Source organism: Ochotona princeps, chromosome 24 (assembly GCF_030435755.1).
Source record: "Ochotona princeps isolate mOchPri1 chromosome 24, mOchPri1.hap1, whole genome shotgun sequence".
Classification (NCBI taxonomy): Eukaryota; Metazoa; Chordata; class Mammalia; order Lagomorpha; family Ochotonidae; genus Ochotona; species Ochotona princeps.
Genome location: NC_080855.1, coordinates 8,460,912 through 8,479,136, shown reverse-complemented (window position 1 = coordinate 8,479,136; position 18,225 = coordinate 8,460,912). Strand labels below are relative to the sequence as shown.

Here is an 18,225-nt window from a genome sequence, read left to right as displayed (position 1 = left end):
GACTCGGGCCAAGCACAGGCTCAGGCCACTGGCATCACCCACACCCCACAGGCCCTGGGACCATCCATGAGTCAGTGTGTTCTAACAAAGCCACCTGGCGGGTACACTGGCCAATACCACAGGCGTCCAAGGCATAACCTGAGAATGTGGACGAACTGTGATCTTCAACCCCATGACAACTCATCCTGGTCCAGCCCATCCACTTTACAAAAGAGCAGGGCCACATGATCCGGGTGACTGACCGGTGGTGGATGGGCTCCGAGCTGGGCGATCTGCAGGGCCCTGCCCAGGGCTCCCAGCTGCCTCCTCCGAGCTTGGCCTGAGGCCAATTGCCGGGAGCCTGCATGCGGGCTAGGGCTCCTCTCTGCTCAGAGAACACCCACGAATGGACCCCACATACTGGTTCTGATCACGAGACACACTCCAGGGAGCTGGCAAACCAGCAAACTTGGAACCCATGATAAAGGTGTGCTGTCTGTGCCGCTGACCCTGGGCCCGTGTTTTGGGGGAGGCGGGGGCAGCAGGCTCATGCCAGCTCCACACACCCTCTTAGAGCCTCAGGCTGCTGGCCCCACCTGTGCTGCCCAGACGCCCTGGCGCGGGCCGTCCCCACGCTGCCTACCTCCGCCCTGGCAGGCTGCTCTCGGTCTGGCTGTTCCCCCCGACCTGCTGCTGCATCTTGGACCTCTCGATGTGCTCTACGTAGGTCTGGATCATCTGCCAGAAGGGAAGGCTGTCAGTGCCGCTGACGGACGCCAGACTTGCCCTGCCCTCTCCAGCCCGTGAGGCCCAGGGCAGGGAATGTGCCCCGCCCTCCTGCTCATGGCCTGTGGTCTGGGATGCGCGTGGGCCAGGCTCCTCTGGACTGTCGCAGCCGCCAGGGACCCACCTCCGTGTGCCGCTGGTGCAGGGCGTTGTACTCCTTCTTCATCTCTGACTCCCGCTCCTCCAGCCGGGAAACTGCAACACACACAGCACCACGGTCTGCTCCCCTGCACAGGCCTCATGTGGACACAGGCTGCGAGGCTGGTGCAGAGGGGGCTGGGGGGTGACACTCCACCCAGAGGCCATCACGGAGCAGACAGCATGAGCTGTACCACCTAAGAATGCCTGGAAGGAGGAAGATCCTGCAGCAGCCTCCACCACAGTCAGCGGGGGCTCCCGGGGCACGGGCAAAGCCAAGACAGGGGCTGAAGACAGAAGGAGCGAGCGTGTTGGGGAGTGACGCAAGAGGGGCCGATGAGAGGTATGTGACCAAACAAGCAACCTGTCCCCACCTCTGCTGGGAGCGGAAAGACAAGTGACGACCACACCCCTCCCCTCTGGGCTGACAACCCCTTCACTGAAACTCCTGCAGCCTCAGGACAGTCCCCTCTGCTCAGCTCTGTCCAGGGAGACTGCCAATGCAGGGCCCAGGGGGTCACAGGGGAGAGGTGCATCCTGGGACAGACGCAGGCAACAGGTGCCTTCATCAGCTCAGGCCCTGTTCCCAGGGTGAGACCCACTTGCCCTGGTTTTACTCTAGGTCCATCTGAGCAATCCATCTCCTGCTCTGTGCCCTGGGCAGCGTGCCTGCTGTGGCCACGGAGGCTTCCACTCCGCCTGGCTCTGGGGGGTCCTGACCCCACCTGGAGGGCCCAGAAGTACCCACAGACATGCAGGCAGCCACCACAGCGGGGCCCCCAAGGAAGAGGCAGCGGGGACCTGCCCCGGGCCAGCCGGGCTGCCTGTACCATCCTTGCTGCGAGAAGACGTGCAGTCACTGCACGGGTGGGGGCTCGGGTGTCATGGGTCACCCCTCTCCAGCCCTCTCTCCCAGGGCTGACCAAACAAGTAACTTCAGCATGTAATCTGAGTCTACTTCCTTCTAAGAAACCGACTAGAAGAGGTCTCACCCATGAAACACACTCTCGCCAGAGGAAAAGTAGGCTGCATCATCACCACCATGGTGAGCTTCCTGTCTGCGCCTGCAACTGACACAGGGTTGGCGCAGGGTTGGCGCAGGGTGCTGCGACCCTGGAAGCTGCCGGGAGCCTGGCAGACGCGCGAGCCTGTCATAGCCAGGAACGGCCGCTTTACGTCCTGGTCTGGGTAGGGCTAGGCCTGACACGCCAAACCAGCTCTCCTTCCCGACCTGATCCCAACTTCTCAGAGCAATGAAGGCACCTGCCCTCACAGGCAACTGGGCAAAACATGTGAATTAACTCTTAACAGTAAAGATAATGATAATAAACGAAGATTCTGGCTTTGGGGAGTGGCCCCAAAAGGCCTCTTAGAAAAAGAAGAAAAAAAAAAGGGAAGGAGCAAGCACTGTGGCTCACAGGCTAACCCTCCACCTTCAAGCACCGGCATTCCACACGGGTGCTGGTTCAAGTCCCAGCTGCTCCAGTTCTGACCTAGCTCCCTGCTTGTGGGCTGAGATGCCCAAGTGCTTGGACTCCTGTACCCATGTGGGAGACTTGGAAGAGGCTTCTGGCTCCTGGCTTCAATGCCAGGCAACTTGGCCATTTGGGGAGTGAATCAGTGGATGGAAGATCTTGTCCTCTCTTCTCTTTCCTTCTCTCTATAAATCCGCCATTTCCAATAAAAAAAAATAAATCTTAAATAAACATAAAAACCATTCCGCGCAAAGCTGGGGAAGGAAATGAAAGTCTTATTTTTGATTTATTTTTTACTATCGATTTATTTACTTAAGTGTCAGAGTTTCAGAGAGAGCAAGCGCTCTTCCATTTCTTGGTTTACTCCGCAAACCGCTACCCCAGCTGGCGCTGGGCTGGATGAAAGCCAGAAGTAACGGGGCCAGCGACCTGGGCCACTGCTTTCTCACACCATTAGCAAGGACTAATGGGAAGTGCAGCAGCTGGGACTTGAACCGGCGTCCATATGCGGCGCAGCTTTGCAAGTTTTCCACCCTAGAGCCAGCTCCCTCAGGATGCAGCCATCGGCTCAGCAGAGACCAAGGGCTCCGCAGCCCTGAGCAGGTAGACACCAGAGCACCCAGGCAGCTCTGCTCTGAGGACGCCAGGACTGGGGGACCGCTGCAGGGTCAGAGCATAAGATGTTCCAACACTGAGTGCCGGCTTGTGATGAATGTCCACGTACAACCCAGGAGGCAGCAGGCCACGTCCCAGGCACCTGGGCTGCTGCCCCAGACAGGAGACCTGGATGGAGTTCCAGGCTCCTGGCTTCTGCCTGAGCCAGCCCTGGCTATGGGCACTTCCCGCCTCCGCCGCCCGTTAGTCTGATCCTCACAGCCCAGACCCGGCCTCCGCCGCCCCTTACTCTGATCTGCATAGTTCTTGGCTTTCAGCTCCAGCTGCCGGGTCTGGAGTTCGTAGTGCTCCACCTGTGTCCGCAGCTCCTTCTTCTCTTGCTCCAAGGCGTCCTCAAACTCGATGAATTTCTGGGCAGAGGAGACAGAGAAGCGCAGGTGCAGTCAGTGAGAGCTGCTGAGGCTCTGCGCTGGCCAGGGGCGAGGCTGTGCCAGAATCCTACTTTCCACCCTTCTCCAGTGCCTGCCACCCTCTTTGGACACACCCCAGTGCACACTGGCCTGGAGAGGACCTCTTCATTGGCTGGGGCCACCACGGGAGCCGGGCAGGTGCACAGCACCCCCACTCTGTGGGGACCCACACCTGCCGCAGTGCTCGCTCACATCCCTCCTGCCTTGCCAGGGACCCAGGGACAGCCCTAGACGTGTTTACAAGACCATGCGCTCAGGCTCCTGGTCCCTAAAAGAAGACAAAGGACTTGTCTGAGTGTTTCCATGACCTCACAGGGTATCTTTCTGGACAACATTGTCACGTCAGGTAGGATTAAAACAAACAAGCAAAAAACAAAAAACGTTTGAGCCCGTAAGGCCTGAACCCAGATAGCACAGTGGGATTCCCGAAGCAGCCTGGGCTGTCAGCGCCCCACTGCACTAACAGGGAGACCAGGAAGAGCACCAAAAAGCAGAGAGGTGAGGCAGGCTCTGGACGCAGACAGGAACACAACCCCCAACGGTGGACCCCCGGCTCGGGGGGCTGCGAGAGCCAGGCTCGGAATGCAGACAGCAGACACCTGTTTGTACTCAGGAGCAGGTGACCTGTGCTGGCCACGGCTGGGCCTGCCCTGCCCCAGGGATGCCTTCGTGCAGCAACTTTTGAGGGGCTTTGTGCTGAAAACCACGAGGGATCTTCCACGCCAGGGACCGCGGGTGGGGAAAGCCAGAGGAGGGAGAGCGGGAGGGTCAGGCAGCGAGAAAACAAGGGGACGTGCACAAACAACACAAGGTTCTGTAGAAACCTATGAGGATATTAAGTACAAAACCATCCGTTAAAGAATCCCCCCCGCCACTTCACGAGTGGGTTTAATTCCAGGTAAAACACAATTTGGAACAGTTTCTTTGGGGATCCCCCCAATCCAGCTTTCTGACTCAGAACCCTAACCATCGAAAGACAGAGGAGAGAACAAGTCAATCAGCCACCTCAGCTATATGTTGGCAATGAAAAACTGGGCAAATGGAGACTCCATGACGGACTATGTCAATCAGTGGATTCTCCAACGACCTCATCATGCTTGGAGTGGTGAGAGTGGCAGCAATTCAGAACTGTTGAACTATCAAAACCACTTGATCAAGACCCTCGGAGCGTGCCCCACATCCGGGACCTGGGGTGGGTGGAAGACTGGGTGGGGCTCCTCCCTTAAAATCCCCTTTTACATCAGCTATATGAAGGAAACAATACGGAACTAATTGTCTTGCCCATCTTCCTGTAGCGCTTGAACCTTTTTACCCTAATTATGTCAAGTTGCCAAAAAAAAAAAAAAAAAAAAACCAACAGAATTTGGAGCACAAAGAGGGTTTTCCTTAAATTCAGAGCTGAACCGAGGAGAGAGAGCTCCCATATGGTGTCTTCTCCCCATCTCTCTCTCTTTTTTTCTTTTAAATAAAACTTCACTTTCAAATGTACAACAGGCTGCCTGGAAGCCTGCCCTCCTCCTTCCCTCTCTGCAGCGCTTCAGGCCTTCTCGTGGCCACCTTCCTGGCCTAAGAGGACGCCTGCTGCCCTGCCCTAAGGATTGACAGTCAGAGAGAGAGAGATCTTCCTTCTGCTGGGTGCAGGGCCCAGGCACTTGGGCCATCTTCTGCGGCTTTCTTAGGTGCAACAGCGGAAGTGGAACAGCCAGGCCTCCAACGCCGACCACGTGGGGTTCTGTGTTGTGGGTGCTGGCTTTACTTGCTATGCCACAGAGTCAGCCTCAGAAAAGTAATTTTCAGAAACCTTAATCCTACCATCTAGAGAACCTAGTGGAATTGCTATAACCTCCCGGGTTTGTGTGTGTGAAAGCAGGTTTGTAGGTGGAAAGCAGGCAAGTATGTCTTTTTTTTTTTTTTAAGATTTATTTATTTTATTACAAAGTCAGATATACAGAGAGGAGAGACAGAGAGGAAGATCTTCCGTCCAATGATTCACTCCCCAAGTGAGCCGCAACGGCCGGTGCGCGCCGATCCGAAGCTGGGAACCAAGAACCTCTTCCGGGTCTCCCACGCGGGTGCAGGGTCCCAAGGCTTTGGGCCATCCTCGACTGCTTTCCCAGGCCACAAGCAGGGAGCTGGATGGGAAGTGGAGCTGCCGGGATTAGAACCGGTGCCCATATGGGATCCTGGGGCGTTCAAGGCGAGGACTTTAGCCGCTAGGCCACGCTGCTGGGCCCAGCAGGCAAGTATGTCAGGTTTTAGAATTTTCAAGTTCAAAGAATGTGAGGCAAAAAAACAAAACAAAACAAAAAAACCACGAGGCAGCAGCTAGTTAGAAAAGACATTATTTCAGGGAGGACGTTATTGCAGAACGCAGGGTCGAAAGAGGGCTGGGGGCCTGAAACCAGGCTTCAGCTGCTGGGGCAGCAGGCACAGACTGCAGGAGCAGCTGGCTGCGGTGGGGCGGGGCAGAGCTCAGTGTGGACCGATGCCCGCAGCCCAGTGCGTGCTGTGCCGAGCCCGCTCCGCCCGCAGCCCACGGGCGTGTGCTAGGATTTGAGACTGTGTGTAGAACAGCACACTCACTGGACCCCTTTGTGCTGGATCAACAGGAAGTTCCTGGCTCCTGGCTTCAGACCTGCCCAGCTCCAGCTGCTGCGGCCATTTGGGGAGTTAACCAGTGGATTGAAAATTTCTGTGTCTCTGTAATTCTGATTTTCAAGCAAATACATAAACCTTAAAAGAATACAGTTACAAAAAAAAAAAATACTGTTACAATGAAGCGCTGGGCATCCTATAAACCCACCATCCTGGCTCTTCAGAGGGGACCCCAATTCACACGCCAGCAGTGTGGCCCAGCACCTGCCCTGGAAGTCCAGATGTCTCTTCCAATCTGAAGGACGGACACAGGCCCCTCTGCACGCCTCCCGGCTGCCGTGGCAACAGCAGCTTTCGCTGTGGGCCACACACTGCTGCCTGGTGAGTGCGCTTTCATCCAGCTGCTTCTTGTTGACCTACGTGGACTTCTTTTCATATCTCAAGAATCTGTCAGGGTTGGAGCTTGATATAGTAGGTAAAGCCACCTGCACCATGCCTTCCCACAAGGGAACAGGCTCATGTCAGGCGCCCCCGCTTCCCATCCAGCTCCTGCCTGTGGCCTGGGAAGGCAGCCACGGATGGCCCGAGGCCTTGGGACCCTGCACCCATGTGGGAGACCCAGAAAAAGGTCCTGGCTTCAACAGACTCATCTCTGGTAATTGTAGCCATCTGGGGAGTGAACCAGAGGATGAAAGGTCTGCCTCTTGCTTTGGTAACTCTGACACTCAAATAAATAAATAAATCTTTAAAAGCTAACAATCGTGGAAATCAGGATTCCATCCTGGAGGGGAAGGGCGTTCATGAGGCCAACACTCTCACGGTGGCGCTTGTCTGCCTTCTGGTCAGCTCATGACCAAGGACGTCTCAGCAGCCAGGCCCGCAAAAAGAATACATCAAGCCCTCCCTCCTCTACATGCCCTCAGCCAGGGCCACCATGGGAAACCATGAATCCTAACCCAACTCCAGGAGAAACTGTGGCTACCACAGGAAACCATGCACTCTGGCTGCCTCCTTGGAAACCCAGCGCAACAGCACTAAAGACCTCGTCCTCCCGTGAGGGGTCACTTTACATGGTTCCCAGAAACACACCAGGAACTTTCAGAGAAATGACCCCCAGGGGCACGGACATCTCCACTGCTGCTAATGTCCGTGTCACAGAGGCCCGGCCAGGCCATAAGTGTCGGCAGCACAGGGCAGGCTGTGGAAGAAGGGCTCTTGCGCATGGGGTGCCAGTGGGTCGGCAAGCATACCTGTGGCCAAGCCAAGGTGCCCACTAGACTCAGTGTTCACCCAAAGCCAATCCTGACAATTGGCTGAAGGCAGACTCTCTCAGGAAAGGTAGGAGACATGGGGAAAAAAGAAAACTGTGTATCTCATGGAGACCAAAATTGGTATTTTTTTTAAAAAAAAAAAAAAGGAAGGTAAGATCTCTCACCTGTGAGAACTCTCCCCAGGGACCAGCACCCTCTGAGCAAGGGGCCGTTCCAGCCGGGAAGCCTAGCTTCGTCTGCTGAGTCACGTACTATGGATGCCCAAACCTGCTCCGGGCCACGGACACAGACACACCTCCAGGACTGTGTCCACTGGCTCTTCATGGGCGGGGGGAAGGAAAGGTCAGCCGTGTGGACTGGGAGGAAGAAGAGCCCAGGGCACACCTGGGGTGGGGAGGGGTTTCCAGAAAGCTGACTAAGGATTGACTTGGCCTCAGCCACCACTGGCTACAAGAACAGAAATTTCCCATCTCAGAGGACCCACAAAAAATGGGGATATTCAGCTCGGTACCTCCAAATCTTGCCCATAACAGGTGCCTCTAGGTGTCTTTCCTCTGGTGAGGCCAGCCCAGCTGAGACAAGGGTGTAATGTTAGGATACACGCGTCCCAGCACAGGGCCAGAAATGGACTCCCACCTCTCAGCAGCAGTGTGTCCAGCAGTCTGGGCCTGCTGGCGGCTCCAACGCCCGTGAGAGTAACCTGGCCCGGAGGGCTGTGCGCAAGGACAGCCAGCGGGTGGACTGAGGGCCACTCCAGAGGACACTGCACGTGGCAAGAAGGGCACTGTGACAATCACTCCCGTGGTGTGCAAGAGGCCAGACAAAACCACACGCCCATCTGCACCAAGTCCCAGACCACACAAACTGACGGGTGGCTGCAGGCCCACAGCCAACAACAGTACAGACGACGCCAGGGCTACAGCATGGGCGGCCACACACACCGACACCCATCAGGGATGCACAGGTCAGTACGCCTCCAAGGCAACCCAGAAAAGCAAAGGATGTGGAAGCCCCCCATGTGAATGCATGTATTATGGGCCTTGGTCTCCAGGGATCACTGTGAGGCCGTCCTTGGGTCACTGGCCTGGATCCAGGGTGGCCCCAGTGTCCCAGTGGGGGTCCCCGGGGCCACTGTGAGGCCATCCTTGGCACTGGCCTGGTCTCAAGGGAGGCCCCAGTGGACCCATCCTTGGAGGGATGCTCCCTGTTTCTGGGGATACACGCCTGAGTGAGCCCTGGCCTCCTTCCATCTCCTGGTTCTGCACTGCCAAATACCCACCACGTTGTGCAAAGGCCAAGCGTGTGGGGCTGCCTGACCCTGTGCCTGTGGCCATGCTGAGAAGCCCCGACCAGGGACAAAGTTCAGACCTGTGCGACAACAGGTGCTGCCATTGGCTACCAGGCCTCTCTCTCCACGGCTTCCTGGACGGCCCAGCCACAGGAGCCCCTGTGTTGGCCCCTCACCTCCACAAGCACCTTCCTTTCCTGCCAGCAACTGAGTGACCTGCAAACATTGACCACTTCCCGTATGCACAGGTCACTCAGCCATACTGTCCAAACACAACCATTGCAACAGAAATTTGCTGAAATGAAGCACTGTTAAAAATGGGCTCCTCGGGGTCAGCAGCCGAAGTCCCGGTCTTGAACACACCAGGGTCCCATATAGGTGCCGGTTCTAATCCCGGCAGCTCCACTTCCCATCCAGCTCCCTGCTTGTGGCCTAGGGAGCAGTCAGGGATGTCCCAAAGCCTTGGGATCCTGCACCCATGTGGGAGACTCAGAAGAGGTAGGATCTGGGCTCCTGGCTTCCGGTGAGCGCAGCACCGGCCGTTGCGGTCACTTGGGAAGTGAATCATTGGACGGAAGATCTTCCTCTCTGTCTCTCCTCCTCTCTGTATATCTGTCTTTCCAAGAAAAATAAATAAATCAAAAAAAAAAAAAAGTGGGCTCTTCAGAGCAGTGGACCCAGGCCCTGTTGTATGGCAGCACATTTGGTGCTGTAGCAGAATAGAACTAACTGGACAACAACCCCAAACAAACGATGATAGCAAAAACTCTCGGTGACTGGGGCCAATGGACAAGGGGGTGACATCATCCTTGGACCGGTGCAATCGGCAGCATTCCAGAACTATCCAAGCCACTTGGACGGAGCCCGCGGAATATGAACACACAGAGACTCTGGGTTGATGTGAGGGGGCAGTTCCCCATCCCTGGGGACTGGGACGTGTGGAAAGTCATGAGTGGTTTTCCCTTTTGTTTCAACCCTCCCCCCAGGAACAACAAAAAGAAATAACAAATTTGGAAGCAACGAATCACTCAGTTTTCTTTAAACTTTGATCTTTCTCACCCTGATCAACAACGTAATCATTATTTAAAAATAAATATATTAAAAAAAATAGTGGACCTCTGAGGGTCTAGGGTCACCCATGATGGGCTCCACCGGCCCCCAGGGCAGCAGCGACAGAACTGGACATCAGGTCAGAGTGCATGCCCGTCATCAGGACGCTCTGGTGGACACAACAGCAGCTGTGGGAGGTTGTCCCTGACCTGAGTCCAGCTACTCAGGCGGGCATCCGCCTTCCCTCAGCTCCACACACCCATGACGGTCACTGTGGCACAGGAGGAAAGAAGGGGCCCGGGGGCTGAGGGACCCTGAGTGGGCAGGAAGCTGCTGAGCATGGGACTCGGGCAGAATGCAGATGGGGACGTACGGATGTGCAGCAGAGAGACAGAGGTGAGGCCGCTGAGGGGGTCACAGGGAAGCGGGGTGGAGGCATATCCCGCATGTCCCAAGTCAAGGTCACAACAAGACCACGATGACAATGGGGCAGACAGAGCGAGGAAGCGAGAAGCAGTTCGGAAGAATGCTTCCATTCAGGAATCTGGGTGAGGAGTATTATTTTCGCAGCTGTTTCATACGTTATTTCAAAAAGAAAGTAAAAAAAAATTAATGTGACAGTTTCTGTCTATGGAATTGTATCATAAAATTGAAAATAAAATTGAAAAAGTGACAACTGGACCTGGCACAGTAGCCTAGCAGCTAAAGTCCTCAGCTTGCATGCTCTGGGATCCCATATGGGTGGAGCTTCTAATCCCGGGCAGCCCTGCTTCCCATTCGGCTCCCTACTGTGGCCTGGGAAAGCATTGGAGGATGACCCAAAGCCTTAGGACCCTGCACCCGCATGGGAGACCCAGAAGAAGCTCCTGGCTCCTGGCTTTGGATTGGCACAGCTCTGGCTGTTACCACCACTTGGGGAGTGAACCAGTGGATGGAAGATCTTTGTCTCTCCTTTTCTCTGTAAAAGCTGATTTTGCAACAAAAATAAATAAAGCTTAAAAAAAATAAGTGACAATTTCAAGTCCTCAGTATGGAAAAAAATGCTTTGTTCTGCCATCTGAGCACAGGCATGGACTCTATGCCCACGGGAAGGGGCAGGGTGGCTGGCTTTGTTTCCAGGGGGTCTTCCCAGCCCTCCTGCCTCTTGCCGTGTCCATGCTGGTGAAGAGGCCTTCTGCTCCTGGGCTCCGACCTTCCAGGACTCCTGGGCTGGAGTACCTGGGACTGTGGCCAGCTAGGCTGGACTGCCACCCCTTGCCTGTCGAAGCTGTTGAAGACAGCCCAAAGCCTTGGGACCCTGCACTTGCATGGGAGACCCAGAGGAGACTCCTGGCTCCTGGCTTCGGATCGGCTCAGCTCTGGCCATTGTGGCCACCTGGGGAGTGAACCAGTGGGCAGAAAAATCTTCTCTCTGTAGATATGATTTTCCAATAAAAAAATAAATATTTTTTAAAAATTTAAAAATATTTTTTCCTTCCTCCTGCAGCTGAAGAGTATTTAAATGTTCTTCCATGAAAATGGACACTCCTGTTTCATTAGGAAAAAAATGTTTTGGATAAAGCTTTTCTCAGATACAACACTGAATGCCGAGTCATCAGCAAACATACAGAGAAGCCGTGTGGCTTGGGCAGCACGCTGAGCTACAAGCAGTTTCCATCGAGGTTAGGACGATTTTAAAGCAAACCATGATGACTGGCCAGTCACGGTCATCTTGCAGAGAACCTAAGCCAAGCACAAGTCCCCGGGACAGGGCTCCTGAACGCCGGGGCAGTACAGCACACGATTCCGCCGGCCACCAGCCCCTCTCCAGGCTCCGCACGGTCGTCCAGTCCACCACCCATTTCCAACCTCTCCTGCTACAAGGCAGAAAGCCGCAAGGCATTCACCGGGCTTGTGTCAGAACCTGGACAAAAGATGCTGTGGCATCCTGCAGGTGGCCATGCCCAGTGCCAGCCGGGCAGGGCTGTCTAGGGAGCCCCTGGGGGCCCTGCCCCAATCACCACACCAGTTCCCCACAGTTCTCACAGCCTGCAGCCGGACACCTGATCTGCCACATCTCTCCTGGCTTCCCAGGGTGGCCAAGGCGGTCCAGACAGGGGAAGAGGCTGGATGCAGGGGCCTCTGTCGTGGGACCCCACTGTTGCAAGGACCAGCCAGCTGGCACGCCCAGAACCTCTCACTGGAACAGGGAGCAGGGATGCAGGTCCAGCTTGAGGCTCTCTGCTCCCAGCTCAGGTTTCCCCAGCTCTTACTAAACCTTCTCAGCAGGGCGGCTGGGCAGGGTCTCAGGTCTTGGCTGGGCAGCTCTGTACCACTCTCATGTCCAGCACACACCTACATGGTCACGAGCCCTGCCTGGTATCAGTGGCTTTGCCCTCAAACCGGACAGGAGAGGGAAAGACTGCTGGTCCATCAAGGAGCTAGGAGGTCCATGTGGGCGGGAGGGGCCCTCGCCTCGCTCCATCACCCAGGGCTGGCGCAGGGGCCTCTGCGAGCACATCCTCCTGGCTGACCCGCCACGTACCCCCGTCCCAAACTCCACGCAGCTTCTCTAATCAGGTGGGGCAAGGGTGGGGCGAGACACTGCAAACCACACGCACCCACAGGCTCTTGGCGAGCTGCAGCTGGGGGTGGTGCGGACGTGTCCCAGCTAGCCAGAGGACAGCAGAGGCCAAGGGCCTGCGGGGCTCAGCGTGAAGCTGCCAGGCGGCCATGCTTAGCTGGGAGGCTGTCGCTTCTGACTTTCTCCTCCCTCCTCCATCATTCTGGCTGCCTAGGGACCAGGGGCAAGCCCAGTGAGGTGTCCCAGGGGGCAGCAGAGGGTGGAGCCCAGCACATGGGCAGGGGTGGCAGCCTCAGACTTCCTGGGAGCTGCCCTCGGACCGGCAGCGGGACAGGAAGGGCGCCCAGGTGGGTGACAGGGTTCCGTATGAATCCTGGCCCGGTGCCCACAGGGCATGCGTGTCACCTTGCTCCAGCCCCTCCACTGTGCAGGGCCAGTTCCTTTCCCTGCAGCACAGCCAGGTTCACTCTGAACTCTAACACCCCTTACATTGACAGCTGCCAAGCTACTTCTGGTGGAGCCCATCAGATGCGACCCCCACACAGGCAGACTACAGAGGTGGCAATGATGTCAGATAACGGATATATATATATATACACACACACACACACACACACACACACACATATATCACATGTCTATATAAAAGCATGGTTTAAACCAAACTAGGCATACAACACCGTGTCCTTAACAAAAAACACAAAAGCCCAAATACCAAAAGTCCTCGCAGTCGGACACTCCAGCCAAACGCGGGGAGACAAACTCCTTTGCCCACCACCTCCTGTCCTGGGCCCCCACCGGGCCAAGGTCACGGGGAGGGCCGGGGAGGGGCCCCCAGCAGCGGCCAGGCGGGTGACCACACGGCGCCCCGCAGGCGCGATGCCCGCAGCCTCCCGCCCCGGCAGCCGTCCCTGCGCACCGGGCGCACGCACCTCCTCGGCCTGCTTGCGCAGCGCCTTCTCGCGCTCGTACTGCGTGAGCAGCTGCTCGTTGTCCTCGCGCAGCAGCTCCAGCTCCACCTCGTGCTCCTGGTTCTCGCTGAGCACCGAGTCCAGGTTTTCCAGCACGTTCACCACCAGCGGCATCAGCTCCTTGACCACCTCCTCGTCGTAGCAGTGGATGAGCCGCTCGAACTCGCGGTAGATGGAGCCGGCCAGGCCCGACACACGCTCCGACATCACCGAGCCCGAGCAGTAGTCGTCCTGGTACACCACCACCCCGCCGCCCTCGTCCATAGGGATCTCCATCATCGCGGCCACCGCCGCCGCCAGGGCGGCCCGCTGTCCGGCCGGCGCAACCGGCCCGCTCCGGCTGCCCGGGGTTCCGCAGGCGCCGCCGCCCGCTCTTCAGGCCCGGCCGCCCGTTCCGCAGGCCCGGCGGACGCAGCTGCCCAGAAGGATGAGGCTGCTGCTGAGGCTGTGCCCGTCACTCACCCGCCGGAAGGCCCGCCCTCCCAGGGCCGTGACGTCAGGCCGGAAGCACATGGGCAGGTCCACCAGTCAGGATGCTGAAGGTGCCTAGGGTGCTGGGGGTGTTGGAGGTGCTGGGGGTGTCGGGGGTGCTGGAGGTGTTGCGGGTGCTGAGGGTGCTGGGGGTGCTGGAGGTGCCTAGGGTGCTGGGGGTGTTGGAGGTGCTGGGGGTGTTGGGGGTGCTGGAGGTGTTGCGGGTGCTCGGGGGTGCTGAGGGTGTTGGAGGTGCTGGGGGTGTCGGGGGTGCTGGAGGTGTTGCGGGTGCTCGGGGGTGCTGAGGGTGCTGGGGGTGCTGGAGGTGCCTAGGGTGCTGGGGATGCTGAGGGTGCTTGGGGGTCTCGGTGTCCCTGGGGCACCCCCTCCGAGAGCCCGGAGCCCTGCCATGTGCTCTCTGGCCTAAGGGGTCCTGGAGCCCGCGGTGTGGAAGCCACCCAAAGGGGTTCCTAGTATCCTGTTGTTCTCTCCCAGCGGGGTGCTTCAAAAGGTACTTGCAAAATAAAACCAGGGCCCAGCACCTTGACCTAGCAGCTAAAGTCCTCGCCTTGAACGCACCAGGATCCCATATGGGCGCCAGTTCTAATCCTGGCAGTCCTGCTTCCCATCCAGCTCCCTGCTTGTGGCCTGGGAAAGCAGTCGAGGACGGCCCAAAGCCTTGGGACCCTGCACCCGCGTGTGGGAGACCCAGAAGAGGCTCCTGGATCCTGGCTCCGGATCCACAACAGCCAGAGCTGTGTGGACGCTTGGGGAGTGACTCATCAGACAGATCTTCCTCTGTCTCTCCTCCTCTCTGTATATCTGACTTTGTAGTAAAAATAAATAAACCTTAAAAACACAGATCTGCACCTGGGAGCCCGTGGGGTGTGTTCCCGCTGCTGGGCCTGGGTCCAGCTCACAGCCAGTGCGCCCAGGAGACATACTTCAGTTATTTTATTTTTTTAGATTTATTAATTTGAAGGCCCAACGTGGCAGCCTAGTGACTAAAGTTCCTGCCTTGCACACGCCGGGATCCCATATGGGCACTGGTTCTGATCCTTGCAGGTCCACTTCCCACCCAGCTCCCTGCCAGGAGCTTTCTCTGGGTGCAGGGTCCCAAAGCTTTGGGCCGTCCTCGACTGCTTTCCCAGGCCACAAGCAGGGAGCTGGATGGGAAGTGGAGCTGCCGGGATTAGAACCGGCGCCCATATGGGATCCTGGCACATGTAAAGTGAGGACTTCAGCCATTAGGCCACCACGCTGCCCCCCCTCAAAAATCCTTAAAAAATTTGAGTTGCCAAGGAGGAAAGACATCATCTATGTACTGGTTCACTCCCCAAGAAGCTGCGGTGTCTAGGGCTGAGTCAGACTCGGGCAGGCAGGTGCAGGGACCTAAACTCCTGAGGGCAGGTTGCCCTCTGCCACTTTTCAAAGCCCAGCACAAGCGAGATGATGGGAAGTGGAGCACCTGGGACAAGAACCAGCTCACATGGCATGGCAGCGTCACAGGAGGCAGCCTTGTCAGCTGTGTGCCAGCACCGGCCGTCGAGTCTTCTGAGCTGCCTTCACTGCGTGCCAGCACCGGCCGTCGTGTCTTCTGAGCTGCCTTCACTGCGTGCCAGCACCGGCCGTCGAGTCTTCTGAGCTGCCTTCACTGCGTGCCAGCACCGGCCGTCGTGTCTTCTGAGCTGCCTTCACTGCGTGCCAGCACCGGCCGTCGAGTCTTCTGAGCTGCCTTCACTGAGTGCCAGCACCGGCCGTCGTGTCTTCTGAGCTTCCTTCACTGCGTGCCAGCACCGGCCGTCGAGTCTTCTGAGCTGCCTTCACTGCGTGCCAGCACCGGCCGTCGAGTCTTCTGAGCTGCCTTCATATTCTACTACTTCCGATAGGTGCTCATTTCTTGCATTTTCAATTATGCTTTAAAAATTAAAAAATGTGTATGTTTATTTGAAAGGCAGAGTTACAAAGGGTGGGAGAAATTTTCCACCTGCTGGGTCACTCTCGGAATGGCTGCAGCTGGGCTGGCCTGAGGCCCTGAGCAACGTGCCTTTTCCAGGCCTTCCTGTGGGTTATCTGCCGCTTCTCAAGGTCATGAGTGCGTGCGACACCCATGTCGCAGGTGGTGGCTGTTTCTGAGTGCCTGCCATCCTGTCCACTGGTGATGAGGACTTCTCGGGGGGCGGTGCTTGGAACTCAGTGCCTCCTGGAGGTTTGTAGACACATAAACATGATTTACAGACTTCACAAGTCCTCCAAATCAAAAACATCAGAACGCCTTACTGATCACTTAGGGCTTCTTACCATTGCTTGTTGCTTGAAAAGCAGTTACAGAGAGAGCTCTTCCATCTGTTGACTCCACAAGTGGCTACTAATTCTGGCTAAAAATTCCTAAAGTGGCTACAACAGTGAGGCCTGAGCAGCTGGAGCTTGGAGCTTCATCTGCGTCTCCCACGGGAACGCAGGGGCCAAGCATGAGGGCCATCTGTTGCTTTCCCAGATCAGGAATGCAATAGCTGGGACTTGAACCAGCAGCCTTAAGGGATGACGGCATTGCACATAGTAGCGTAGGCTGACCCACAGCATCAGCTCCAGGCTTCTGAGACTGAGACCCAGCACGGGCCTCCATGGCTCTCCTCCGACCTCCGCCCCGTTCCCTGGGGATGCCCCTCGTTTCCTCAAGAGGTGAATTTGAATCCAGGGATGGCCTGGGCCAGGAAGTTGAGCAGATGCAGTTAGTCGTCTGCCCTCCTTACCTGTCCACAGGTCCAGTGACAGATCACATCTGTACTGAGATGTAGAGGGGCTGTGGGGTCACTGGGCCCAGGTAACCCAGGTAGAAGCAGCCTCCAATGTTAGAAACAGGCCAGCAGTATGTTCTCACAGATGGGTTCAGTCTGAGTATCGCCATGATCCCTTGGGCTGTGAGGGGATAAGAGACATGCTCGCCTCGCAAGGAGCAGCACAGCTTCTTGAACTCAGACGTCTGAGAAGCGCTCAGCAGGCGGCGGGTTTGACGGGGTAGGGCGTCTGTCGGAACACGCGGGCATCTCTGGACAGGATCTGAGTGCCCGGTTCACAGGGACACTGGGAGTTCTAGGGAAGGGTGGGGTAGGTCACCCTCTTCCTGCTGAGCTGGGTTAGTCCTGGAAGAAGCTCCTGGCTTGGGATCAGCTCAGCTCTGGCTATCTGGAGAGTGTACCGGCAGGTGGAAAATTGTTGGGGTCCGTGCAGTGGATGTGGATGACTCTACAACCACCTGAATGCAGCTCCACCTCCCTTTGCTTGGACACCGGACCACCCTGCGGAAGAATTCTAATCCATCCAGGCATTGTTTGCTACTGTGGAGTTGGCCAAAATTTTATTCAATGTGAGCTTGGAGGTTAATGTCTTGCAAAAGGGCCTTCTATTATTCCTACTGTCTTGGCTGTCCCCATTGACCTTATGCCAATCAAGGGACCTGTATTTAGGGTTTCATTCTTTCCTTGATCTTTAGGTTCTCCTTTTCTTTGTGCTACAAGATTAAGTTGTAGAATAAGACTTGTAGTAGGAACTTCTATTGTTTTTAGGTAAAGCAAATGGCAGAATTATCCTTAGAAACACCCACTAGACCATGAGGTAAAAAGTCTGAACCAGAGTTTGACTGTTTCTGTATAAATAAAGCGGACAGCTTCCCCGCATTGTCCATTATGATCAAGGAATCCTAGTGGTCAGTCTCTTTCTTTGCGCCTCATCCACGCACCCTTCGCGAGTTCCGAACTCAGCTGGAGCTGGACTCCGGCAGAAAATCTCTGTACCTCTGCCCTTCCAATGAATGCTTGGTTCTAAGGTGCCCTTCCAAGGCGGCTGCATGTTTGAACTTCTCTATACACACAAAGGCCAGTTTCTGACTTTCTAACAATTTCGACAAAGAAACTAGTTTAACTCAGTCTCCCACCCTGTCTGCGTACCAGCACCTGACTCCAAGGCCTCCCTACCCCTTGCGTCACTGTGGATTGAATCCTGCCTTTGGAGTTGTTCGGACAGCGAAAGGCAACTTTGGGCGATGCAAAAAGAACCGAGTTGAGATCAATGCCTGTTCCAACCGCTGACCCTGGGCATTAATAAAAGCCCCACGTTCTGCCTCCTTCAGTGGTCTCAGGTACTTTAGCATGGACAGATCTGGGGTCTCCTCCGGCAGCCACACCAAGTGCCTGGCCCAGCTCATGGAAGGCTTTACACGCACATAGACGCATGTGCCTATGAAGGGGGTATTCTGGACCAACACGTTGGCTCTTGGCAGCCATGTCATTTCTCTTTAGTCTTGGTTTTGTTTTGCCTCAAAGACTTGACAGAATTGCAGACAGAGGCTTTGCAATGGATAGGGCCGCGGCCGACCGAAGCCAGCAGCTCGCATTGTCTCCCATGGAGGCTGCAGCGGCCAAAGCATTTGGGTCTCCTGCTGCTTTGTTTTTCTCAGCTCAGCAGCTCGCTTGCCCATCACGGTGCTCTTGTAGTTTCCCCAAGATTGACTTATTTTATTGAAAGGCAGATTTACAGATACAGAAGATCTTCCG

At 56.2% G+C, this 18,225-nt stretch overlaps 1 protein-coding gene across 4 annotated transcripts in view; it reads right to left on the bottom strand.

Annotated features, from left to right (window-relative positions):
- Positions 1 to 13,519, bottom strand: part of MAPK8IP3 (mitogen-activated protein kinase 8 interacting protein 3) — a 31,973-nt gene extending 18,454 nt beyond the window's left edge. For all 4 annotated transcript variants that reach the window (XM_004596611.2, XM_004596610.2, XM_004596616.2 and 1 more), the window contains exons 1-4: positions 13,163 to 13,519; positions 3,283 to 3,403; positions 890 to 960; positions 623 to 717 (exon numbers count right to left, since the gene is read on the bottom strand). In XM_004596611.2, coding sequence (XP_004596668.2) covers positions 623 to 717; positions 890 to 960; positions 3,283 to 3,403; positions 13,163 to 13,480 — 605 coding nt within the window. In that variant the 5' untranslated portion in view covers positions 13,481 to 13,519. The remainder of the gene's footprint in view (positions 1 to 622; positions 718 to 889; positions 961 to 3,282; positions 3,404 to 13,162) is intronic.
- Positions 13,520 to 18,225: the final 4,706 nt, after the last annotated feature.